Source organism: Phalacrocorax carbo, chromosome 1 (genome assembly GCF_963921805.1).
Source record: "Phalacrocorax carbo chromosome 1, bPhaCar2.1, whole genome shotgun sequence".
NCBI classification, from domain to species: Eukaryota; Metazoa; Chordata; class Aves; order Suliformes; family Phalacrocoracidae; genus Phalacrocorax; species Phalacrocorax carbo.
The window spans coordinates 132,271,301-132,298,570 of NC_087513.1; the positions used below are offsets into that span (position 1 = coordinate 132,271,301).

A 27,270-nucleotide genomic window follows, 5' to 3' on the forward strand; every position below is an offset into this window, starting at 1 on the left:
GGATATCCATGTTACCAAGGAAAAACAAGCAGACTTTTGGTAGGAAGAGAAACTGCAAATTTAAAAAATAAGTTGTGTACATTAAATATCCTTTAATGACTTGCCCTCAATGACTTTTTTGTTTGTCTTGTCTTGAACTGTTTGGCTTTGCCAGATTTAGAATGTTCTTGTGTGCATGTTTAATAGTGTCTCTCATCATGGAAATGGCTTTTAAGATATTGTTCCTTTCCACTTTATGCTTTATTGACCAGGTTGATTTAACTCTCTGAGATGGCTGGTCTCCAGAGGGAGCTGCATTCTTTGGTATACATAAAGAGATAATTACTGAGGTTTCAATATGAGATTTCATTTGCTTGTTTTTTTCCCATTTTCTTCTTCCTGCTGCCTCTGCCCTCACAACGGAAGGATATTTGTCTTTTATAATAACTGAGCTTATGACTTGACTGAATTGATCAGTTTTCCCAACCATGCAGTGAGAAGTTTGTCAGTATATTCTCCAGTGTATCCCCTTGTCCTTCTGCTCTCTGGCTTGATGGTATCAAGCCACTGCAGACATTTTATTCAATTTTCTTCTTTTTTCTGTGGTATGTCACATGTCTGTGAACAATTACATAAAACCATGCCTTTAGAGAGTGGGGGATCTCAATGCAGAAAGTCTTGGCATTTCTTTATGGATGCTTTTTTATGTTGAGTCCAAACTAATCTGAGATACCAAAGAAATAGTGCTTAACAAGCAGCCACTTTGCAGATCCTTTTGTAGTTTGCAGGCGTCATTGCAGACTTGTGGTTTTTTTTCATCTGCTTTTAACATACAGTTTAAAAAATAGAACTCAAATGATGTGGAGTCAGGGTCCTTGCTGTAGAGTTCTCAAAATAGTAGGGTTTCCTCCATGCTCTACCATGCAGTATATTAACTTTGGTTTAGTCCAAATCTTCTGAAGCAGGTGTTGTAATTTTTCTCTCATTCGACAATAAAAAGTCAGCCTCACCTTTTTGCCCAGTAATGGATTCTGCTAGAGAGTTGCCTTTTACCTGGAATTCCAATCACCATGCTTAGAAAGTCCTTTCCATAACCAGTTAGTGATCCATACTAAGAGGAATTAAATAGAAACATATGGAGTACTTCAGAAACTATTACCCTGGTTTTGCTTTCTTTTAATTTATTTGCAAGAAATTGTTTTGCAGTGTTTGCTTTCTATGCTGGAGAGCATTAGATAAAATCTATTCTTCCAAGGAGAGAAGATTGTTACTTCTTAAAAAAGTGATGGATGTTGTAGTACTTCCTACAACCACAGATGCATTATCATAAAATAATGTGTTTTGTTGAAATCACTAAAAGCAGAAAGTTATATGAATTCTCAGTATTAAAAGCCCCTCACTAGGCTAATCTATTTTCACACAGTCACATCTATAGCAATGTCAAAGACTCAGAATTTTAACTCCTATTGCATATGCATTTAATTGAAAACAACAGCATTGGTTAGAACGTGTGGAAGTGGCTGAAGTAATAAGGAGTGAGTGACACAAGAACGGGAGAGAAACCTCATGAAAATAATGCAGAATGCATTACAAGACTCTTAAACATATGATAGTGATGGTTATTTTCACATAGGTTAAAATTTACCTAGAAGAAAAGCAGAAACTAACTTCACATAAATGTATTCCAAAAATTTCTGGAACAAGTTTTTTCTCTCCTCCTTTTCCCCAGTGAAGCAAATACCCTCGTAGATACATGCAAAAGGTTTTATTTGTCAATTTCTGGAACTTAAAGTGGACAAATGGTAGTCCTTTAATTCCTTCATGAAAAATGCAGGAGGCCATAAGATTGACCTAGTAGGTTATTCTTTGTAGTGTCAAATATTTGTGTTCCTTAAGTAATTTTTTTAGTGTCTTCAAAATGTTCCAGAAAGCATTTGGGTAAGGACTAAAACACAATGCAGTAAGGACTGCACTGTGCAGCTGAAGGAGAGTGGCAAATAGATGTTTTATCATGCTCAAATATTGATTTTGGAGATTGTATTTGTAATAAATTAAGTCAATTTTAAGCAACAGAAGATTCACATGACATTTTCCACCGCCATCTTGAAAATCTTTTAGGATTTTTAATTCCAGCAGTTTTAGACATAGCTACTGTAGGCTACTTTCCAGCGTTAATGAAGACTTCATGCAAACACTACAAACTTCTTAGTAGCTCTAATAAATTCTGACAAAATGGATAGGATTCTGGAGTTTTCACTGGCATACAGAAAATGACCTGTGTGAGGAATCGATAGTAATAGCTAAATAATTTCAAAGCAAATACATCAAGCACACACTGGCAGCTGTGCACTCATTTGAAAGCAGTTTTACTTGCAAGAGTGTGAAGAATTTCATTGCACTGCACCGATCTACCTGAGCTCTAGGCAGTAAAGACCACTTTGTTCCCAGGAGTGAAAATGGTCTGGATAAATAAAATTAACTACTTCATAAATCACTGCAAATTTGAAAAGCTGACAGCAACAGAAGGGTATCCTCACCTGAACCCTTGTTATCGGAGTAGAAGTAGTAGAGGGCAATACCAGTGGCAATTCTGCTAATTTTGAATTTACAAGATGTTGAAATTAATAGGTTTCAGTATATTAGCTGAAATAATAATCTTATGCCTTGTGCAGCGTATCTGACCCAGCTATCCCACAGCCCCCACCTACCTGGATGGCAAAGCCTTTCTTCTCCTGCTGCAGGCTAACAGCTGAATACCTGGCATTAGTGGTAGGAACGCGTTGCACTGAATTGATGAATGAACATAAATAGGGGGTCCTTTCACATTTTGTAAAGGAGCTTTTATGAGGAGGCGAGTTTCACGGAGGGCATCCAGCCTCCTGTGGATTCATCAAAACTGTCTGAAGGATTAATGAGGTGAAAAAGAAAGCAACAGTGACGTACAGCCTCTCAAAATCCTACTGATGCTTTTCAAATAGTGCTGTAAAACTTGATGCATTTGTATCCTGAAAGACACAACAGGGTAATGCTTGTCACTAGTGAAAGACTGACATGGCAAATTGTCTGGTCTAGATATTTAATGGCAATGCAATTTGTAGTGCTTAATTCTGTGTTGGGGAAAAAAGAGCTATAAACCTCATTTCTAAAAAGAAGCATAATGGCAGTCAGGATTTGCAAAGATAGTATTTGCTTTTGTTATTGTTAGTAATTTACTTTACTGTGGGATTTGAAAGTTTTGTAGTTCAAAATGCTGTACATTTAGTGAGTCCCTGGCCTGAAGTACATTTAGTCAAGTGGTAAGAGAGACAAGTACAGGCAAGTAGAAGGATATAAGGAAACAATGAAATGAAAATCAGTCTTCACAGTCATTTCAGGGCATGGTTTAGGAGACACAGTGGTGTTGAGTTGATGGTTGGACTTGTTGATCTTAGAGGTCTTTTCCAACCTTATTGATTCTATGATTCTAGTCTCTTTCATAATGACATGTTTTCACTACTGCAGTGACTGCTCTGTGCATTCGTCTGTGTTAGATTATGGAATCTGTCTTTATGGAGAGCACTTAATACTTTCTAATTCTTAGGGTAGTCATTAGGCACTTAATTTCACCCTCACTCTATTTATAGAAGTTACCTGAGCACAGTCCTTTTGCCAAAACAGCTCTCCCATTTTTCTCTCTTACAACATCTTTAAATGCTCATCCTGATGCAGGAGGTAATTGTCTAGAGCACTTTCTTTAGCTGAGCAATTGCCAAAGAGAACTCGGCTGGGTAGGTTTGTGAAGGAAAACAGCTGCTCTAATGGATGCAGGAGGCTCCTAAAGGGTTGAAATTAGTAAGTGCTATGTACAAGAGTCTTGCCAGTGACTTGAGGCCGTGAGCAGGGGAAGGAGTAGGAACCAGACAGTGTGATAGAGGAGGATGCTAGACGATACTTAATTGAACATTTCACTAGGTTGTGGTGTCACTGGGATAGAAACCTGCCTGTTCCTGCATTTGTTTCTATGGGATTTCTTTCACTGCTGAATTTTTTTTGTACACTTTGAATTGCAGACAACACACGTGTATTTTACAACCCTTGGTTATAGACATATGTGAAGGAAACAGGACCCTTTCAGTTTTTTTTTCCGTATGAGCAAATAGGTAGATAGTATCACTCATTTTTCCATAATTAGATGAATTTTTTTGTATTTTCCACTCTGTGGGTAAAAAAAAAAGACTGATAATATTTGAGGTCATTAAAAATAAAGCTAATTGGCCAAGAAAACAGAACTTTTCAAGCAGACGTACAGTAGCTTAAGGTTGTATTTGAAAGAAGGGAAGAAGTTAGTCATATTTCATGACAGTCATTCAGGTAGTTTTGTTTTTACTTGATTGACAGCTAAAAGCTTTTATCTCATTTTTAGAAATGAGTTTACTAATGTAACAATACAAAAAATTCAGGTTATGCAGGGGAAAATACATGATGTGATTTAATAAAACTTTAAAATGGCTTTCTGTCAGAGCAACACAGTGGATTTGTGTTGACACTAAATATTTGATCAATAGGTAAATAGGTGCCCCTGTTTGGGGTTTTAATACAAGGTATTTTGAGCGTGTTTAACTTCTGCATACAGGAACTGAAAGGAATATAGTAAGTAAACATCAAATAATGTCCAACTTTAAGAAAGCTTTTATGATGTTTTGTCTTTAAAGAATAGCACGTGAGAAATAAAGGCACTAACCTTTCGCCTTTGGAAATAAACAGGTGTTTCCCTCAGAGAGAGCAACACCATAAAGGGTCTTGGTGCATGCCCTTTTCTCTCCTGAGATAACCATGAATTATTCAGCACAACTTTGGCCACACCTAATAGCCATACCTAATCTGCTTTCTGTGTTCCTTGCTCCCGGTGCTGTGCCCAGCACCAGTGTTTTCCCCCCAAGGCATCCTGCCCCCTCAGCTGACTGAGAAACCTGCTCGTACCGAAGCTCCTGATTTCATACAAGAAATTCTTTTGTGAAGTGTGCATGCTGAGGGTGCACTTTTACATGATTGACGGTAGGTGGCTGCTGAAGGGGATGGTTCTGCTCCTTCCCTCTTGAGTTGCATCTGGCAACCTTAGCCACAGGACACGCAGGGGTGTGTGAGTAGGAGAGGGTGACAGGAGGAGTGGGGTTGCCCCTGCAGTCAGCAGCCTGCAGAGAGACTGGCTTAGTGGTAGGGTCACTTTTCCCTGACCTGAAACTTTCCCCTGAAACTTTTGACCTAATGGGAACAAGAAGGTTTGGATTTTTGCTGGGTTTCAAGCTATGGTGCTGTGCAGGATGGAAACTGGAGGAGGTCCTGCAGAATGAGACCCTTTTGACAGGCTGCTAATGTGTGTGGCAAGTGCGTGGGGTACAGCTTGTGTCATTGCATAGAAGCATGAGTGTTTCCTCATATGGGTGATATAAAGCAGTTATATAAAACTTGTGGGGACACTGATGATCAAATAAATATGTTCATTTTAAAAAATGGTTTGATATATTCAGTAATTATAGGGAAAACAGACTGTGAGTAATTGTCCTCCCATTTTTTCTTCTTGCCTGAACCTTGTCCTTGGCCAAGACTTTTAAATGTTTATAAATAAATTTTTAAATTCATGTCTTGCAGCATTTCTTGTCTGCTGTGATTAGAAATGGGGTGTTAAGGTCTGTGTAGAGTTAAAGCCTGACAATATGTTTAATAAGGTACCACATGCAGCTTACATTTCACTGTTACCTTTAGAAACATTACTGAAACCCTAATGTTTGAGCTAAGCACTGAAATAACTTGTGATACCTGAGATTAGTAGAGGGGAGAGGGGAGCAGCCAGCCCTTGAGAGATCTTGCTAGTATATTTATAATATTTTATTTTTTTTTAAGTATGTGCTGAAGTTCTCTTTTCCTGTTCTTGTTATCACTGATTGCAGTGCTACAGCAGTGCCTTTAGAGGAAGGGACTCTGTTGTTCCTGGGAAGTCCCGAATTTGAATTTTGACAAATGGAAGTTCATGCCAAGCTATGTAGGTGAAGTGGCAGGATCCCCCATAAGGGCAATGCTTCAAGATTTGCATCATTTGAAAAGAGTTAGGTTTTTCTGTAAGTGTTTAGTACAGCCAAGCTAATCTAAAAAAGTGACATATTTTAAGATAAAAAAGGAAAGTGTTTTTTCTGCCCTGTGCGTACAAAAGATACCACTGAAATGCTGAGGAATCTGGAAGACTGAGATTATTGCTCACAATGTGGGCTTTAGACTCACTGCTTAGCTTCATCCTTTCTTTTATCCTGAATGTTGGGTTCACCTGCTGGTTTGATGGTATTATCTGAAGTCCAACCTTTTCAGAGTAGGGAGAGCTATTCAAAGGGAAAGTAAAAATGCACTTATAGTGCCAAGTAATTAGTACTTGTAATTAGGACCCTGGTCCTAAGATGTCTGTGATGTAAATAGTAATAACATTAAATAATCCTTCACATGTGTTGTTCTATTTTTTTAATAATCTTTCTAAATACAAAAATGTAATTATATTAATATTATATCTTGGCTCATCAGAGGCATAAATTATGTCTGTTACTAGCACCACCTTTCATGTTTGTGTTGGCTAATTTAGCTTTAATTTGGTTATGGGAGTGCTAGGGGTTTATGACGTGGAACATATTTATTTCTGCGTGATATTCTGCTGACTGAACATTGCAAGTGAAGTGAATCCACAGCAGAGATTGTTTCGTTCAATGAGCAATGTAATTTTTTCTGTTTGTACAAATATTTCATCAAAGCATTTCAGCTTCATTACTGATTAAACTATTTACTCACAGAGTTTAAAGTCAAAAGGTTAGATCTAGCTTGAAACAGATTTAACAGACAAAATATATCTGGTCTACTAGATCCTCTACTTTAACGTCCTGGGTATTGCAGGTCATTCATTATTCTCAGCAGTTTCTTTTTTGCAGGGCCCAATAACTTGGGCCAATTCTTGAACAGACTGTGTCTTCTGGAGAGGTATCTTCTTGTTGTGCCTTCCAGTAAAAAAAAAAACTCTGGAAAGAGTAGTGTAACCACAGCTGAAATAATGTCTAATTTGTGATGGTCTCTCCCATTTCCTTCTGTGTAATGTTGACATGGTAAATTCTCAGTAGAGCCTTGGAGCTTATGGAAAAAGGAAAAATTACCTGTTGGACTTCTTAAGCTTTAAAAGATGCAACTGGCATTATCCTATGTAAGCTTCCCTATGGCTTGGGCATGATTGCTGACAGGAGCTGGGAAGGATCCATGCAGGATTTGGGGCTTTTGGGACATAGCCTGAGGACCTGAGCAGGGTAAATCCCTGAGTTAGGGGCCAAACAGATCCAGACCAGGATGTTTCCTCTCATACTTTTCTTTCAGTATTTCATAATCTGTGAGTATTTTCAAGGAAGTGTATGTAAAGGGAAAATGTGTGCTCTCCAGGATTGCCTCAGAAGACTAAGTTATCATCTGTCGGACTGTTTCTTTTATCTAAATGATCTTGGATTAGATAGTTGTTGAGAGATTCTGCCTTATTCCCAGTATTTAAAATTATGTTTCTGCTGAGGAAAGTGATTACTTGATTACTAACCAGATGTTTTAAATCCTAGCCATTTTCTTCAAAAGTATTTAACAAATTTTGCACTATACTGTAAGGTCTCAACCCCAGTAACTGAGCTTAATAAGTAACAAAGCTTGATTGTTTTGAATACAGTCTTAGGAAGCACAAGGTGGGTGTAACGTAAGCCTCTGGAGAGAAGCTTTCCTTTATTCACAGGTATTTTACAAAGTTTTATGAGAATTTATGAAGACCCTAAAATCAATTATTTTCTGACTTTAAAAATAAAATAGGATTTTGAGAATGATATGTCTTGGTTTAGCATCATGATACTGAATGTAGTAAGAAATCTGAAAGAAACATTCTTGAATATTATTAAGCTGTTTTTTTCTCCTAGCATTAACATGATTTTGTTGTTTCCCGCCAATAGCAATGTTGTATTAATGAAGATCTGATGTGGCATGAGGTTGGGTTTTGTTTAGTTCATTTCAAAGTTATCAAAATAATGCTGGTCTTTGACACATGTTTTCACTGAAATTTTTCCACATATATCTGTATATTATATATATTCATTAACAGGGTAAAAAAAAAAAGTAGACATTTCCCCATACATTATTGGTTTTGCCCAGTGATGTCACACAGCAACTTTAAAAATCACAGAGCGCATCCTGTGGCCTTCTCCAGCATTTGTGAGTGTTGGGACCTCTTGGCCCCAGCGCTGCAGCTGAGCCCGGAGGCAGGCAGCAGTGCTGCCCCGCAGGTGCTCTGCGTGGGTGGGCTGAATGGCAGAGTGCTTGTCCTTGAGATTTGTCTTTCTATGAGTCCTTTAATGCTCAAATTCAGAAGCCTTGATATGTTACATATATCTCTGCATGTATGGATGATGTCTTGGAACTTGTGATAGACACATTTGCTCACATTAAAGGTGGTTTGTGTTTCTTTAAATCATGTGGTTGGCTATCAGTTGTGGAAAGACTGCTAGAGAGATACTTACGATGAGGGTAGTAATAACGTAATGTGTGGCTCCCAGCATAGCAGAGCTGACACATGAAAGCTGTCAGTGCAAATGCAAGACATTCATGGCTTACTGAATAATGCGATTTTACCGGCTCAACATTCTTGAGGAGAACCAACTTTACAAGGGCAGAAGGAAAACAGACATTTGATGAATACAACTGCCAACTGCTGGGATTTTTTTTAATTATGCAAGGAACTATGAATTCCAGGGGAGATTTCTGTGAAACTGTAGTATCCTGCCATGAAAATTTCACTTTTTCAAACCCTGCACTGTTTTAGTGTCTCTCAATACTCTGAATAGTCCAAATTTTTACTTCGTAATGTTAGCTTGCCAACTGTATATTTTAAGCGTAGTAATCTATAAATAGTAAATTAAAAGGATAATTTGCATAGGCCAGTTTTTTTAGACCGTCATAAGTGATCACTATGTGTGCAAGTACATCTACTTGCATGAGCAGAAAACTTATTTGAGCACTTCAAGAGATTGCATCCCACAGTACTTGCTTTGCAGCTACCTTTTCTAAGGACCTGCTTGTTCTTGTTCTTGGCATTGCCTTCTATCCTAGCTACAATGATGACATCTGTATGATGGAATGATTCTGTATCAAAAACTTCAATCCGAAAAGCTGAAAATTGAACAGTTATGTATTGATGTCTAAGCCATGGCTTCATATTTTAGTAGTACTACAAAGTAGCAGCACGTTCAGAAGCCCAGCCTGCACAGTGTTCTGCTCCCTCAGAAAAACAGAAGTCCTATTTACAGACGAAAAGATTGTCCTTTTTTAGATTTGTTTCTTCAAGGGTTTACACAGCTGCAGTTATAGTCATGCATTGGAGAGAAAATGAATACATAGCTTTGTTTTGGGACCCTGGGGAATAGGAAAGACCTCTCATTTGCTTTTACCAATAAAAGCTTTCCCCTTTGCTAGGAGTGGCTCAGAAGATAAGTTCAGGAGGGGAGGGATGAACATGGGGCCATGGCACTCCCTGAAATGGTCAGTCCTTCCAAAGGTAGCAAGAGATAAGGCAGCGGGCGCTGTCTTGAAGGCCTGGTTGCTTTGGAGGAAAAGGCAGGAAGCATCCTTGCTGCTAAAATAAATGGAAAACGTGGCTGAAGCAGTGGATACCTGCCTGGCAGTCAAAACTGTTTCTGCATCTCTTGCAACCCTTAATTATGCCTCTCATGCGCTGCTAGTGGTAGCAGTGCTGTTCTTCTGAAGAGGCTGAATAGGTTATTTAGGCAGCCCCTCTCAGCCTTGCTCAGACTCTGTCAGGTTTCCATGTATTTTGGTGAATCTGCAGAAGTTGCTCAGCCGTTGGTAGGTTCCCAGTATCAGATGGCTGCTGATGCTGGAGAGAGCAATCTCCAAGCATTTGCAGCTGGCTTCAGCAATGATCTGGATACAAGTCCAGTGGGCTTCTGAACAGAGGCAAGAGCAAGTTATAATTACAACCAAATGAGAGCCGAGTAGCTACTGTTTTTTGTTTAAGTGATTAAAAGGAGTCTCTCAGCACACACTAGCTTTCCTGTAAGTGGCTTGAAGACAAAAAAAAAGAAAAAAGAAGTAAAATAAAGCATAGTAGTTGGAAGAAAGCATAGTTTGGTGCATGTCTGACATTTAAATTATAGTAATCTTGTATGCTTTACTGACCTCTGCAAAATAATGAAAAAAATCCGCATCATGAGGTTTTATTATAAACATGTTCACAACCAGAAGTCCTGCTTCCCATTTTCAGAGAAGGTGTTGGTTGCCTTCATGATCTTTTCACCTGGCTTAGGCCTAGAGTATAAGTATGGTAGCAGCATGGGGTAGAAGTAAACCTGTCTATAATAACAGAGTGTGGTGGGTTGACCCTGGCTGGATGCCAGGTGCCCACCAAAGCTGCTCTATCACTTCCCTCCTTAGCTGGACAGGGGAGAGAAAATATAATGAAAGGCTCATGGGTCAAGATCAGGACAGGGAGAGATCACCTAGCAATTACCATCACAAGCAAAACAGACTCGACTGGGGGAAATAATTTCATTTATTAACAATCAAATTAGAGTAGGATAATGAGAAAAACCAAATCTTAAAATGCCTTCCCTCCACCCCTGCCTTCTTCCAAGGCTCAGCTTTACTCCCAAATTCTCTACTTCCTCCCGCCAAGTGGCGCAGGGGGACAGGGAATGGGAGTTGTGGTCAGTTCATCACACACTGTCTCTGCCTCTCCTTCTTCCTCAGGGGGAGGACTCCTCACACTCTTCCCCTGCTCCAGCGTGGGTTCCTTCCCACAGAGACAGTACTCCATGAACTTGTCTATTGTGGGTCCTTCCCACCAGCTGCGGTTCTTCACAAACTGCTCCAGCGTGGGTCCCTTCCCACGGGGTGCAGCCCTTCAGGAACAGACTGCTCCAGTGTGGGTCCCCTGCGGGGTCACAAGACCTGCCAGGAAACCGGCTCCAGCCTCGGTTCCTCTCTCCATGGGGCCACAGCTTCTGTCAGGGCCTGCTCCAGCACGGGTTTCCCATGGGGTCACAGCCTCCTTTGGGCATCCACCTGCTCTGGTGTGGGGTCCTCCGTGGGCTGCTGGTGGATATCTGCTCCACCATGGGCTGCAGGGGGACAGCCTGCGCGTCGTGGTTTAGCCCCAGTCAGCAACTAACCACCATACAGCCGCTTGCTCACTCCCCCCACCACTGTGGGATGAGGGAGAGTGTTGGAAGAGCGAAAGAAAAAAAAGAGAAAACTTGTGGGTTGAGATAAGAACAGTTTAATAATTAAAATAAAATAGTAATGATAATTATTATGATAATAACGATTGTAATAATAATGATAATATAATACAAAGGAAAATAATGAGAGAGAGAAATGAAGCTTGGAAAAAAGAAAAAAAAACCCACAAGCAATGCAACTGCTCACCACCCGCCAACTGATTCTGCCAGTGCCTGAGCGACAATCGCTGCCTTGCCCCAGCCAGCTCCCCCCAGGTAACACACTGGGCATGATGTTACATGATACGGAATATCCCTTTGGCCAGTTTGAATCTGCTGTCTTAGCTGTGCTCCTTCCCCTCCCGGTTCCTTGTGCACCTGGCAGAGCACGGGAAGCTGGAAAAGTCCTTGGCTACCTAGCACTACCCAGCAACAACTAAAACATCAGTGTGTTATCAACATTATTTTCATACTAAGTCCAAAACACAGCACTAACCAGCTGCAGTGAAGAAAATTAACTCTACCCCAGCTAAAACCATGACACTGCCTCACCATGGTCTTCACTATGGGCTGCAGGGGAATCTCTGCTCTGCCCCCTGGAGCACCTCCTCCCCCTCCTTCTTCACTGACCTTGGTGTCTGCAGAGTTTTTTCACATATGCTCACTCCTCTGGCTGCAGTTGCACAGGGCTTTTTCCTCTTCTTAAATACTTTATCCCAGAGGTGCTACCACTGTTGCTCAGCCTTGTCTAGTGGAGGGTCTGTATAGAAGCCAGCTGGCACAGGCTCTATTGGACATGGGGGAAGCTTCTAGGAGCTTCTCACAGAAGCCACCCCTGTAGCCCGCCACCCCTGCCTACCTAAACCTTACCACGAAACCTTAATACACCAAGCCTGGTTTTTAAGAAAGAGGGCTTTACATAAAATAAAAACAACTCTGTCTTTGGGATGTATGAAACTCCTGCCCGCTTGGAGCAGAGGGAGAGGCTATGAAGCTGTGAGCATTTCCAAGAGGTAGAGTTCAGTCATGTTTGTATGACAGGACAGTCTGTCACCATCAGTCTTGTAGCTGGGACACAGCTCAGCATGAGAGAGATGCTGGATAACCTTCCGGATATGAACTTTTAATTTTGTGTTCTTGAGTGTGGTATCAGCTAGTAGAGCAAAGATCAAGTTAGTGGGGGACTGACAGCTCTGCCTTATCAACCTCCATTGACATCTCTTTTACCACCAAAGAAAACCAATGATGGTTAAAACTGAATGGAAGTTTGTGTTCTTGTCTTGCAACTGGCTGTACTCCTTGGTTGGGCAGATGACTAGGGCTAGCTTCTTGTCAGTAGTGTCTGTCTAGGTACAGCTGCTTCTCTGCAGTGAGTGAGTATTTGTAAGACTATGTAATATAAGGCGCCTTATGCTGGGGTTTTTTGTTCAGTCTCCACCGGCTTCTGCTTTTTTTACAGTTGGATTGAGAGCACTGAGGGAAGGAACAGTACGGTGCTTGTTCTAACATAAGAGCAGCAGTTTTACTGCTAAGCAAAACTGTTAATATAGGATGCTGTGTGCATAAGAGACTAAGTAATGTTGTGATTCTTGCACCCAGGAGGAAGCCCGTCTCCAGTGTTCTATGGCTTTTCTTAGCCAGTATGAGAGTGGCCACAGGATCACTGCAGTTGCCAAAAGGAGACTAACTTATGATCATATACTGTCAACTCTAGTGATGTTTATTTCACTATATTTCACTTATATTTAGTACCAGTATTAAAAATATGGTGCTCCAAATGGAAACTTTCTTTGCCTGTATGTTAAAATATCTTTGCACAGCTTTTGTCTGGTCTCTCTACTCCGGTATCTCTCTCTCTTCCCCCCATTCTGCCCCTACTCTTTTAGTCACCACAGGCATAAGTTTCAGAGTGGAGCTGTGTTCTTATCTTTCTTATCTTATAATTGGTTTTGGGTTTGTATTTTGTTTTCTTCTTTTCTGTTCCCTTCTGAAAAAAAAAGTCTGTTTTCTCCAGATGATTCATTCCTAAAATTTTCTTCACAGCTTGCATGTCTCACTTCTAATTACATGAAGGATATTTTCCCGTTATTCTTCACATCAAGAAGAGGACTGATGTTTTTTAGTTCACCTGTGTATACCCTTAAAATTGTTGGCAACATGTTGACAAATGCTAGTTGTGTTCTGGTTTTCTGGTAGTTGCTGTTTCTCCCACATTTATCCTTTCCTCTTACAATATTTTTCTGACTTACATAAGAATTCCAGGTCAGGTTGATATCTTAGTATCTTATATTTTGTGTAATATTTATTTCTTATAAAGTTTAAAAATTCTTCCTCAAAAATTCCTCAACAGTTCTGTCTTTCTTAACATTATGTTTTGTCCAATTCTTTACCCCAATACTTACTACAAAATTAATGTTGCTAATAAATCCAATGTTTATTATCACTTACTTGGGATCTGCAGAGCTTGGAATTAGAATGGATGTTGATTCTGCATAGAAGAGCTTTTCAATCCTCCTTTCATTTTGCCTCTCCTCCCTCCTTTTACTTTGTTCTCTAAAAAGTAGTTTGAATTACATTAATCAGAAACAAGATTTTGAAACAAAACTACTTCACTGGAAGTAAGGATAAAACCAAGCTTTGTGTTTCACTGAGAAAATGCTAAAATTTCCCTCTAGATTTTTGTTTTCTGTTTCGTGAATCCGCCTCTGCCTAAGCAATGAAAAGAGGCTTTGCAGTGTGAACCAGCAGTGGATTTCTCTAAGGTATTTGATTGCACTGTCACTGCAATGACTACATGAGTATAGTCTCTGAGTCAAGCTTTGGTAGGAGCTGATTTTTACAGTAGCTAAATGTTGGCCCAGCTACCACCTAACTTGCATGAACTCTACTATCTGTCAAACACAAATTCTACTTCTTTGCTGTGTCTTACTTTTCAGTTATATAAATCTTACGTTTCCTCTTTTTTTCTTAAATTAAACTAAGATGCATTTTTAGTAATTTGAATAAATTTTTTTCATAGAACTTTTGGGATATTTCAGGGTCTGAGGGATCTAGGGGTATTGGAGTAGCTTTTGCTCAGTGTTCACAGGCAGCCACAAGGTTTTAATCATATTGCTTTGATTGCACTTCATAGTTATGTCATTTGTTAGTACTTGAGGCAGCTTGTGCAGCTGTAACTCAGGTGTCCTTGTATGGTGGCCTGTCTTGTGATGAAGAGGTACCTGCTGCCAGCATCGTACATGGCCTTGCAGAGGTGGCGGAGGCACAGCGAGCCTGCAGTTGTGGGTAACAGGAGGGCACCACCACTGAGATTCTTTACCAGATCTCATCTATAACTTTTGATTTTTGAGGTCTCTTTCTGTTCTTTTGCTCAGTGACACAGAAGCCTCCTCTGGCAAATAAAGTAAGTGAGAAAAATAAAGAGAAGCTGCCTAAAGATTTATATACTGTATGAAAATCCTGCATTGTGATTGGCTGCATAAGCCTGGGCGGCAAGTTCAGGAGGAGGAGTAGAAAAAAACAAACCTGCAGCTGTTTGGGATTAATGAATGTGTAACTCAAACAGCATCTTCATGAAAACAAATGAGCTTTAAAAAAAACATTTAATACAAAATTCACGTATGTTAATAAAATGAAGAAGCAGGAGTAAGATTTGTGTTTCCTAAGGGCATAAAAAAGCATTTACCTAAAAAGTATATATGTGATATTGTATGTTGTTTAGTCAGGATTATTAGCTAGCACTAAGCTGTGCTATCAGTTGAAGCACAAGCTTTTAATCTCTGGCAGCTTGAATTATTCTTAATATTTTTCAAGGTCTAAATTGGGTCATAAATGTTTTGGCAATTTCAGATTAGCAGCGTAGGGGGTGGGGAGGGCATTATAAAACACACCATGTGATAGAACAGTTGAGTGCACTGATTACTAGGCTGCGTAAGTAGATAGAGCCAAGTGGGAGGGTGCCTTCACATCAGGAGTGAGGGGTGCTGGCTCTGCAGTAAGACTAAAATCCTGCACAGTACCTGCCCGTGCCACGCACGACTAGCTGATTATCTCGTTCCTTCGTGAAGCCCTGTATTCCTTCAGCAGATATTTTGAAACCATCAGCTAGTCGAGGATCAGTCCTGTTCACTAACAAAGGCTTGACAGTCTAACAGAACTGGAAAATATCTCCTAAGTAACTCCCAGGAATGTCTAGAAGAGGTAAATGTCCTTGATGAAGGCCACCCTGCTAAAGAGAAGGGAGAATGGGGGAGAAAAACATGGCTTGAGTAGGGAAGAAAACAACCAGAAAAAGAATGAAAGGATTGTTCAGTGCCTGCATTTGTAGCTCAGGAGTGCATTGCATAAGAGTATTGAGATACGAAGGAAAAAAAGAAATACATACCCAAAACAGACATGGTGGAAGAAACCAGGCTATTTAGCTTGTGTATTTAGTTGGCACATACTCTATCTCAGAAAATGAGGTGGACTAAGTAAGCTAAGTAAAAAGCCTAGCACAGAAAAACAACTAACCCGCCCCCCCACCCCCAAAAAAACCCACCATAAAAGCAGTGATGTTCTTTAATGCTAGTGTTTTCTCTCAAATATCATCCAATGTTTTTGCATTATAACTTACAGAAAAGTACCAACAAGCACAGTCATTGTGAACAATATTTTTAAGACTTCTCTAAGTACACCTTATTAAGGTAACTTGCATTTTTCTGTCGTCCCTGTAGCACTTGAAACAAATTATTTCATGGAAATGTAAAACAGCCCATTTCCCATGCATGTATTATCATGCAATCTTTTACTGCCCATTCACATTCAGATTCTTTCAGTGGATCCTCTCCCCTGTTTAGACCACTGCTTACTGCTTCTAGACAAAAAAATACTCATTTCCCGTTATTTTTCCCCTCTGTATTTTTGCAGTGTGTACGTGTGTCTGCTTTGTAAACATTTATCTTCAAAACTTTGGTAAATTATGAGGACATGTTATGAGTCTTCCTAGGTAGATGATTAAATGAAGGTTAGAGTATTTTAAAGTTTTAGGTCATTTTGGATACTCACTTTGAAAAAAGAAAGAGCTGTCTTTTAATGACTATGTAACAATCTCTTCCCCTCTGCACATGGCAACAACAGTCACTGCTGTGAGCATGTGATGTTTTTAACCCCAGAGCTTTTACATGTACTGCACAACAGGTATGGCTTCACAGCCAAATTGTGTAGATAAATAGTGTTAAGTCATGCACTTCCACTTGGTGTTTTTCAAGCTATTTTCTCACACCACAAGAATGTTAAGAATGTTAATATTCTGGACCCTTTGAATGAGTGCCATTTCTGGAGGGATGTTGCCTCACAGCATGCATGAGGCTTGTAGAATTTGCCCTGTTTCGTTTGCTTCTGTCCAATTTTTTTAGCTTTCTTCTCTATGAAAACCTAAATAATTATTCATTGCATGTTATTGCCTCTCGCTTTTTCCTAAACTACCTGCCTGCTCTTGCCTACTTTTATCATATCCATGCCCCTCTGTTCCTGCTTGTCCCTATATGCTGGTGTTCCAGATGCACAGCTTTTTCACTGCCTCTCACTTTACTGAAAAGCAAGAAGAGACAGGTGATTGTAATGAGTCAGCTCTGTACATTAACATGCTTTTTTCCACAGCCTAGATAGTCTTTGCAGCGAAAGAACCACTCAGTTTCTGCAGCAGTGAGTGATAGACAATCCTCACTGCAGGATGACCTGGAAGAGTGACCATGCCCCAAGCTAGAACTGTTAACCCTACATCAGTACCACTGAGTATTCAGAGGACACAGCTGCTAAATTTCTGCTGATCTCTTCTGAACACTGATGAAATGTGATTTTTTGAAAAGCAAAAGTACATCATTAAATCTGGGAGAGTTTCCACAGGGTTGGATGAGAAACATTAGAATAGGAACATCCAACATGTTGAATTCTTGAGCAGTTCCAGTGTGGCTCTATCAGGACAGCTGGGTGTACCTGGCAGGTGCAAACGGTTTGGTCAGTCCAGATCTGTGGCTATGGAAGCAGTGATGCTGCAGCAATCGCTGAAGGCTGATGTTGCCTGTTTAGCCCTGGCTGTTGTAGAATGGGGGGATCCCTGATGAGTTTTTGTCATGTCCAACCCAGGCACTGATTGTGGGATTTCCACTTCCCTCATGCCTCAGGTGTGTAATATTTATTGCATCGCTCTGAGCCGCAAGAAGATCTAGGGCTACTGCTCGAGGGATAGAAAGGCTGGCCAGCCTGGTGCTGAGCCAACTGCTAAAATTGGCTGAAATTACTTTAAGACTGAGCATATGATGCATGACTTTCCCATAATTGTGTTTTGGAAAACAGCTGAATTGGTTCAGCTACAGCTTTCAGAGTAGAATAATGTGGAAAATCTCAAGTGGAAGTGTTCTCTTTAGCAAACACAAAAATAAGTAAACATGGAGGTTACCATCCAGGACTTAAGGAATAATTGTAACCTTCTCTAAAATGGTTGTGGCTTCTGTTGCTATTATTAGTCATAACTGAAATAGCTGTACTACTTTATCATTTACACTCACTGATACAGTAGCTAACTTACTGCAAGCATTTAGCTGTACGTTGTTTTGCTACACACACTGCATCGTGCTGCTCAAAAATGCTGCAGAAAAAGGTGATGCTTGATATTGATCGGGTGTATAATGCCTTCTTAATTGGACTGTGATAAAACTTAATAACCTCAGAAGTAATTCCAATGTGTCAAGCTTTTCTTAAAAGTATGGGAAATAAAGGAGCTTTTTTATCTACAGGTATATATGATGTTTCATTAAGTCATTGTCTTTCTGGAAGATAATGTCAGAGAGAAGTAATATCAGATGTGTTCAAAATGCTTACTGGTTTAATAGATCAAATGGCAGAATTGTGTTTTGCTTTAGACACAGACATGCTCTTGAGCCCTTACAGCATGTTTATTGTTCTTTCCTAGCTGCTCCATGTGGTAATGTAATGTGGGGTGATTACTGAAGTTTTTATCTGGCAGATTACCCTGTTAACCTGGCACTCCAGTAAATTGTCATGTTCTAGCAAAAAGGCAGGACATTATGCGAAAGAGCACTTCAGCACACAAATCTGTTCAGCGCACAAGCACATTGTGGTTCTCATTTTATTTTACTATTTCGTAGGATTGCATTGATGTGGGTTGGTGGGAAGGAGAACTCAATGGCAGACGAGGTGTGTTTCCAGATAACTTTGTCAAGCTGCTTCCTTCTGATTTTGAAAAAGAGGTAAGTAATGTATTCTTTTGTTTTTGCTTTAGAATACAGAATGAAAGTAAAGTTGAAAGGAATTCTCTTTCGGATATGTGATTTTGACAAAGTTTTACTTCTAACTTAATAATAAAAAAATTAAAGAAAACTTATTTCTGGGTTACAAAGCATCCATGAAGAGAATGTGTGGCACTCAAAGGCATATTATGGAGTTTCTTTGAAGGGGTTGATTGGCCCATCCAGTCAATCCACCTACACTATGTTGCTCTGAAAGCCCTCTGTCCTGTATCCTAAGTTTGGGAGAGAGAGGAACTGGAGGTGCCAGGGTACTTGTCTGAGTCAGGTGATGCAACAATGACCAGAATTGTTAACTTTTCTCCATTGTTTTTGTGGTGGAATATAGAAAGTTAGCGTACCACCTGCATACTGACTGACAGCAGTCAAGCACTCTTCCAGAATCAAAAAGGTGAAATTTTAACTGAGATTTGAAAGACAGCAGTGAGCTTTTGGTATCTCAGAGGTATGTTTCTTTACCTTTCAGAATTATTAAAAAAGAAGGTATAAAGTCTGTGCAGAAGCTTTTTCAGCTTCTATTTATTTGAAAGAGATGACATTGTTATTTGCCAAACAATATTTAGAAATTGTGCAGCTTCCTGGAAGAAAGTAATGGATTACTTCCCCCAAAAGTCCATTCCATTTTTAGGAACCTTTTCAGTCATCAGTGCGATATTATGAGCTTGCAATCAGGCTTTTGATGAGTACTTCACAACGACAGTGTAAACCGCCTGTGAAAAAAACGAGACTTACTGACACTCAGCATCAATCTTTGGCAATAAAATTGGATGCTGGAGGCAAAATTAAATAACTTGGAAAGCTTAATAAAGCAACTATTAAAAAACTCACAAAAGCTAACATGATAATTATTGAAAATGAAGATAGAAGAGCAGCAAAAACTAAGGGAGATGAAAATGCAATTCTGTAGCAGAGTGGATATTCTGGCTTTAGGCCTAGTAATAAAAGAAGGTGGTTTCCAGAAGAGGCAGAAATCATAAACTTTAAGACATAGGGAGCCTATTACAGAATTTAAAAAAAACTTTATTCTTATTCTTTTATTTTTTTGTGGTGAAATTTATTCAGTCTTTTTGAACTTATAAATTATATATCTTTAAGTGTTTTTTTTTCTTTAGAGTATGATGACTATAACTTGTAGAATAAATTACGTATTCAGACACTTTGAAATTGCAGCTAGGTTTGCTGTAAATGTGGAGAATAAAGTTTTATTAATTTTTAAAATGGCACAGATCTAGCCACATAAGTAACTTGTCAGACTATAGACAGTTTGCCTTTGCTTGGATCAGTGCTAAAAAGGAAGGGAATGGATACTTTTCCAGTGGTTTTGTCAGGTATTTTCTGATGGGGTCCAGAAACCTTGGATTCCATCCTGTGGTCTGAAAGCATTTGTTGCAGTAGTTCTTCTGCTTGTTGAACAAAGCTTGGGATCTTTTCCCATCTCCTTGTTCAGTCCCCAGTTTTCCAATCCTAATTCTTTTCCACATAGGGCTATTTGTCCCATGCCTTTTCTATTCACTGCCTAGTCCCAGTCTCTACCTCTCAGGTGGTCTGTTACAGGATTTTCCCCTGAGCTCACTACCTGAGTCTAAATCACCATCTGAATTTACTGTCTAACCCTACACCAAATTTCTTTATCGAGCTTGTTTTCCTCTCCGCTCTCACTCTCTGTCCCTGCTTTGTAGTTGTGTTCTCTTCTTGTCCAATCTATCCTGGTTTCCTTTCTGATGGCTTCATTTCCAGTCTGTCTCCAACACCTTCTCAGTTATCTCATCCAGCCACAGACCCTTGTAATTCCTCCTTGCTTCTCCATGTTTCCCTCAGCAGTCTTAAGGCTCCTTTGCACTACCTTTTTTTCTGATCCTTGTCTGCCTTTTTGAAACAATATATTTCCCTCATCAGCTTCCAGTTAAAGCCACTTTGTCTAATGAGCCGTAGGATCCTTTCTCTTTGTGTTTATCTACATTAGTGTTTTAGTTTTGATTGGAAGTGGGATTTGTAGCTCATCTCTCACTTGTCTTGCTATGCTTTGGTTTGCCTCGAAGACAGGTCTCAGGGAACATGAACTAGACTCGTTTCAGATGAGAACTAAGCCAAAAGATGTGCTAAAGGAGTTCGCCTCATATATTCCAACAGCTGACATATGGACAGTCAATGGGATTGGGCTCGCACCACTCCAGAATTAACCCCAAATGTGTATTGTGTTGTTGGATCCTCAGCACCAACTGTTTCACTCTGCAGCCATTATCAGCCAAACCCCCAATTGCTATAACAAGACATTCATTGTCCCTGTCTTCTTCCCTTTCCACATTTTCCTGCGCTTTTCTGCATTTAAACCTTGAACCATGTTGCCCAAGTTCTTGCAGAAATGTCTCTGAGAGTATGAGGGACTCACTGTTCATGCACGATGGCCCACAGCACCCAGGCTACAGAAGATCATTCTGAGCTCCCAAGTTCTTGGCCACGGCTTTCTCAGGTTGATGACAGGAGGTGATGTGTGGTTAGAATAAAATGGTAGGAGAAACCTGAGGCTTGCAGGATGGCAACTTCAGAGATTTAAGCTGTTACACTTACACAGTCTGTGCAAAACTGGTATTTTTTTTTTTCTCCAGAGAGGAATATATTTGCTAGATTTGACAGAGATTCCCCCAGCAAGGGCTCAGCCTTCACAGAAAACCTGCTCCCTGTCAACATTCAGACTAACACTCGAGAGTTCCAGGGTAGAGGCTGAGCTAATTACTGCAAGTGAGCAAAACAATTGATCTTTCTTGAAAGTAGGTGAGCCATTTGGCAGATATTTAGAAAAATGGGGGGGACGGGATCAGTGTGAGTTTGATAGAAAATATTGACCTAAATGGTTGGTTGAAATTTGGGAAAGCTATGCATGTCTGGAAGCATCATCTTATAGATAGTTCCACAAGACAATATACAGTGTTGCATAGCCAGCAACCTAGTGACAGTGATTGTGATCAATCTGTAGCAAAGAAAATAAGGTCCTTCTCAGAAAAAAAGGATGGTCATTTGATAAAAACAATTATTAATTTTTACTTAGGCTTTATTCTCAAGGGGTTTTTTTTAAGAGTGAGGTGAAGAGAAATGGTTCTGGCACTGATTTCGTGCTCTTTTTTATCAGCCATACCATTACAAATCTGTTAGGAAAACAGTCATAACAGAGAGGGAAAAGGAAAAAGTACAGATTGGTTGGAATAATTTATTTCATTTCACCAAACATCTAAAATTGATAACTCTCACAATAGGAGCTGTAAATTTATCACTGTGAGTGAACAAAATATAACCTTTTTAGCATTTCCTCTATTCTGCATTTTTGCGCCATTACTGAGTCTGAAAAAACACACTTCAGGTTTTGCCAGGTCGAGCTGGTTTTTGTGTTTGTTTTTTTTTTTTCCAAAATGGGTTGGAATATTTACAAGATTAAATTTTAAATAAATAAGTTTCTTCAGTGAACCAAAGGTCATGTATTTCTCTAATCTTAAGTCACATAAACTGGACTTTTTTTTCCCCCAGCAGGACATTTCCATTGCAAAAGTAGAAGAATGTCATTTTATTTGTCAATGCTATTTTCTCCCTTCAAATTCTTTTTAATGAAGTTATTTCAGGGGAAGTATGTGACAGGTTTGTAGTCTCAAGTCTTGTAATTATTAATGTTAAGCAATGTATGATTGACTCCAACCTTTGTATGAATCAGATTTACAGGCCTTTTGAAGCAATCTGTTTTCTTCTGTTATTAAATTTTAGAGACCCAAGAAACCACCACCTCCATCAGCCCCTGTCATCAAACAAGGATCAGGTAAGGTGCAGCTGATTTTGTACAGCACATGTCAGTGAGCACATCTCAGTCTAAATTAAGTATATTCAAATTTATGTAGAGTTCTTCTGTATCAAAATTGATAAGCAGGAGTTGTCTAGACAACAACTAATAAATCAGAATCAAATTGCAAAAAGATGATAACCCTGAAAGACCATGGTGTGCTTTTTAAACGTATTGCAGGCAATCATTTGCACAATTTTAAAATAATTTATTTTGCCCCTTAAACATGTTAATTTGGAGCGAGCGTGATACTTCAGTTTCCAGAAGTTCTTCCGTTCCATTCCTTGACTGAAGTTGATTGTAAGCATGTCTTTGCAGTATAGACCCAATATTTTGGAGTCTAATAATACCTGCAGGAGGAAACTGCATTCACTTTACACTTACAGATCCTATTTATTCTAGAGGTAAAGAGCTTCTTTGCATATCTATAAGATAGTGTCAGAGAACTTGGCTGTAATACAGTGGCCCCATCTGAGTTGCGATCTGAATCTTACAGATCTGCATGAATGCTGGAGCCAGCTGTCTGTCTCTAGGTTCTGTGCCTTAGTTAGATTCTTGGTTTTCAATACTTTATAGCCATTAGTATAAAACTTAAAGGAGTTATCCTGAATCTGGCTATGTAGATAATGGTGTTACAAATGTATTAAGGGGCTGATTATGTTTTCCAAATGGATGAGTGCTAGTAAAGCTGTTTTTGGAATATATTAGACTGAATTGTGTATAAATACTGAAGGCTGAAACCACTTTTATCTGTAGTTTTAAAATGAACTCTCAATACAGATTTTCAAAAGTGCCTGCATGATTTATTTTTTCCATGAAACTTAGAAACAGTTAAAGTACCTACACACTTGACCTGAGAAACCAAATTCCTGTTCCATTCATGTAAAAACACAGATCACAAGGCATGGGATGCTCTCAGAGTTTTTATTTGTATTGCAGTTGTGGTGGAAACATAACTATGGATGGAATTCTTTAATCCCTTAACTCTAGTTGGTTTGTTAAAATTCTGCAGCAGCACTACCACTTCCCGCACTGTTGGCGCACATTAAAAAACAAACACGAACACCTCCAATCTAGCCAGATTATTTTTCTTGTCACTGTGGTCTGTTCCAGCTTTCAGTGCTTTAAAAAGTAAATGTTCCTCTCCTAGAGTCTTGATATATTAACAGAGGAACAAGTTACACCAGTGTACAATTCACTGTGAAGCAGTAGGCTATAATTTAACTAGTTTGAATTTGTTAAGCAGTTTTTTGACTACAGGATCATGACTGTAAATATTTGGTTTGCTTATTGACAGCCATGGTTTGTTCTTCACTCTGTCTTGAGACTCCTAAAAACATAGATTTGATTTTAAGATTAGTAACGGTGTCCAGAGAGAGCAGTATAACTTTGCCATCTAGTGGTGGTTGCATACTAAAGCTGCCTTAGTGACAACTGATGCTACAGCCTGACACGTTTTGGAAAAGCTATATAAAATGTTATGTTTCTTTCAATTTATACTCGTATAATTAGAGAATAATACTTTTAATATGTTTGTGCCTGTTTGCATCCAACACATTAGCTGCATCACCATAGCAGGAGAATGTGCCCATTTTCAGAAGGAAAAATGGGTGCATAAAGGTTGAAGACAATTTGACTAAGGCCATCTAAGTCTATGGCAAAGCCATATTGCTATTCTTTGTTTTCATACTTAGTCTTTGACAAGTCCTGGCTGATTATGCACGAGAGTTTCTTCTGATATGTGTTTCGAGGTGAAAATCAGCCTATGTTTATTGCCATCCTGCTTTGTTAAATTATCACTTTACTGAGATAACACTACATTTTACCATGTCCTCATGTCAGGCTTTACTGTTGATAGTAGGTAAAAATTTCCAGTAATGTTTCTGCACATTTAACCAGTCATAGTGTGATGAATAAATTGAGAACTGTCAGTTGCAGCCTAAATAATTAAATATGAGTATCTTCTGATGCAGAGCAAAAAGTCAGGGCAGAGAATTAGAATTGATATTTGTAGCAGAAGTGGTACATATGTAAAGGAGTTGTCTGGTTTGTATTATAGCATAGCTGGATTTTTGGCTGTATTTCCAAATTCTGCACAGCAGGAGGCTGCCAGGGCTGTCTGTGCTGGGCTACTTTACAAAGTAAGTGAAAACTGGACAACCGAAGTTAGGAGCACGAGTCCCTTACATAGTCATTGAAAAGCAGTAGGCATTTCGCTGGGTAGCTGGGATAAGCAATTCTGCTGCATCAGACTAGAGGGTGGGAATACTCTGTTGAGTCCCTCTGGGAGCTGGTACTGAGTTCACTAGAGCTTCCTTGCAGGTCGCCTTCTCCTGGCAGCTAGGGCAGGATCATGGTGCCTGCCTGGTTACTGATTCTTTTGGGGCTCACAACGCACGTAGGGAGTACACCTGAGCCTAGGAGCTCGTGTTTGTAGGCTCATTGTTTTAGACATGGCCTGAGAGTGTCCCTCTGCATGTTAAAGATGACTGTTAATCTTACTATAATTAGGTATATAGACTTGTGTCTTTTTTTCTTGAACACACTAATATGTGCAAAAGTATCAGTAGGATGACTTGTGCTTTGCATAACTCATGTTTAGAAAGGCTTTAATTGGTTTCTAGCAATAGTTTCTCCTCTCTGGAGTGAAGTGTTTTTCATAGAATCATAGAATCATTTAGGTTGAAAAGGACCCTTAAGATCATCGACTCCAACTGTAAAATGGCAATTCAGTGTTACGTATTGACATGTAAGTGATACAGTATTGCCTGTCCAACAGCACAGTTATGTAAAGAAACAATGGCTGGTGATCACCACTGATGAGCAATTTGCACTGATGAGTACTGATTTCTAGGAACCAGCTGCAGAAGAGAGTTGCAACAGCACAATCAGAAAATGTAAATGTACTTGAGAATTGCATAAAATAGAATAGACTGAAGCAAAAAAATTGCCCTGTGTTCCCTGTCCTGCCTCCCCTGCTTTTCTTGGATGTCATCTACTGTAATTTTTATTGGAATACTAATAGTGTTACCTAAAGCTGTTTTCAACGCTGCTACGTTGAAATGGCGTTAACACCTAGTAGTTAGCCAATGCAGCGAAGCCAATATCAAGTAAAGCATTTCTTATAACACAGGGACTAGAAGATTGCATCTTGCATGTGCCAGGAAATTTTTGCAAAATCTTCCCATTGTTGGTGCCACAAGGTCCCATATTCCTTATAGCAAGTCAGTATGTCAGGGTCCCTAGTACGGAGGCAGAAGAAGGCAGAGGCTTACACCTCCCTGCCAAAAGCTGTCAATTAAATTAGTCATGCAGAATACTGTCAGTACTGCTATTCTCATCTGTCTAATAGGTGGAAGTGAGCAGCTCGTACTAGAGGTGAAGTATGTCTACAGTGGTAAAGGATCTGTCCACATTTAAAAATCTGTAGCTACTGATTTTTTTTTTTTTTTTTTTTTTTGGCACAGAATGGTCTGAAAGTGCCTATTCTTTTGAGGTGCACACTTTAGAAACTGTGAAGTTGACTGTGAAAACAAACATCCAATTGCTTTTTTGTCATTATGATGTAAGCAAATACTTGAAATTAGATTTATGTTCAATTTTAACAAGACATTTTCAAATTGGAGACTGTAAAAAGCCTAAGAAATTGCAAAATTAAATCTTCTGTGGCTGTATATGCTGGTTTGTTGGCTTGTTCAGAATTCTAAATTTTCATTTCTTTGACAGGTACCACAGATCGAAAGCATGAAATCAAAAAGGTACCTCCTGAAAGACCAGAATGTCTTCCTAATCGAACAGAAGAAAAAGGTATGAAATGTGCTTTCCTGCCTGCTCTCTGTAGAGAGACAGGGGAAATAGAACCGATGCACATCCTCATCACCCAGTCCCTGTTTTCATGAAGTGTATTGTTTGGATGTTTTTCCCCTACTCTGATAGATCTATGAGAAAGATCTCATTGTTGCTTTTGGGCTAAATTTAGGGCATTCAGTTGTGCTAATCCAGAGCTGTTAAGTACTTGCAGCCTCAACTGAAGTCAAGGGGAGATATGCTCTCAATACATAAAATGCCATCTAAAGCTCTGTCCTCAGTAAAACCCACGTCCCTGATCAAGTAAGATTCCCCAGATTAGTGTGTACTTTTTTCTTAACTTCTATGTGCCTTGGTTCCCTAGTGAAAAGCAGGCTTGGTAGGTTTCCTGCATCACAGAGGGGTTTTGTGAAGAGATACAGTCATTAATGCTTATGAATCACCCCATTATCACAGTCATGAAAGTCATAGGCAAGCCTGCAAAGAAATGAAAAAATTCCGTCTCCAAAGCCAGGTTTGAACATTGCAAGAAGTGGGGCACAGTACTACACAGAGCAGCAACAAGCAAATTAAACCTGTAATGGTTTCATTGGTTCATTGTGCATTCTGAATAGTGTGGGGAAGATAGTTACATTGATTCTTCAGCTGAAGATGGTGTCAAGTTTCATACATTTAAGTGGACTATTAGATTGTACAGACGAGTTTGTTTATGGGATTTCTTAACTTCTAAGCATTCAAACTTGCAGTCTTTTAAAAGGCACGTATATGCACATGACTAAATACATAATACGTAGTTAAAATTTAGTGCCAGAACATTCAGACTTCGTACCAAGACCTGTTTCTGGATATATGTCTTAGCAATCTGACAGGTGTTTTAGCACTTTCGTCTACGTATGATTACTTTTGGCTACATGCACTACTTCTCATGGTTATCTTTGCAATAAACCCCTTTGCTTTCCATTTTTTTGATTTACAAAGGCAACTATCAAAAAATATGCTACCGTCCCAGGGTATAAATATCTGTAACTTTTTTAAATGTTGAAATGAGGCCATAGGAGTCATGCCTACATTTCTGGAGTACCAGGTAGTG

The 27,270-nt window shown here is 39.4% G+C and overlaps 1 protein-coding gene across 4 annotated transcripts in view; it reads left to right on the forward strand.

The window, feature by feature from the left end:
- The window catches only part of SH3KBP1 (SH3 domain containing kinase binding protein 1), a 231,831-nt gene that overhangs the window by 178,910 nt on the left and 25,651 nt on the right, over positions 1-27,270 (forward strand). For all 4 annotated transcript variants that reach the window (XM_064474542.1, XM_064474551.1, XM_064474558.1 and 1 more), the window contains 3 exons: positions 18,392-18,493; positions 22,301-22,352; positions 26,100-26,180. In XM_064474542.1, coding sequence (XP_064330612.1) covers positions 18,392-18,493; positions 22,301-22,352; positions 26,100-26,180 — 235 coding nt within the window. The remainder of the gene's footprint in view (positions 1-18,391; positions 18,494-22,300; positions 22,353-26,099; positions 26,181-27,270) is intronic.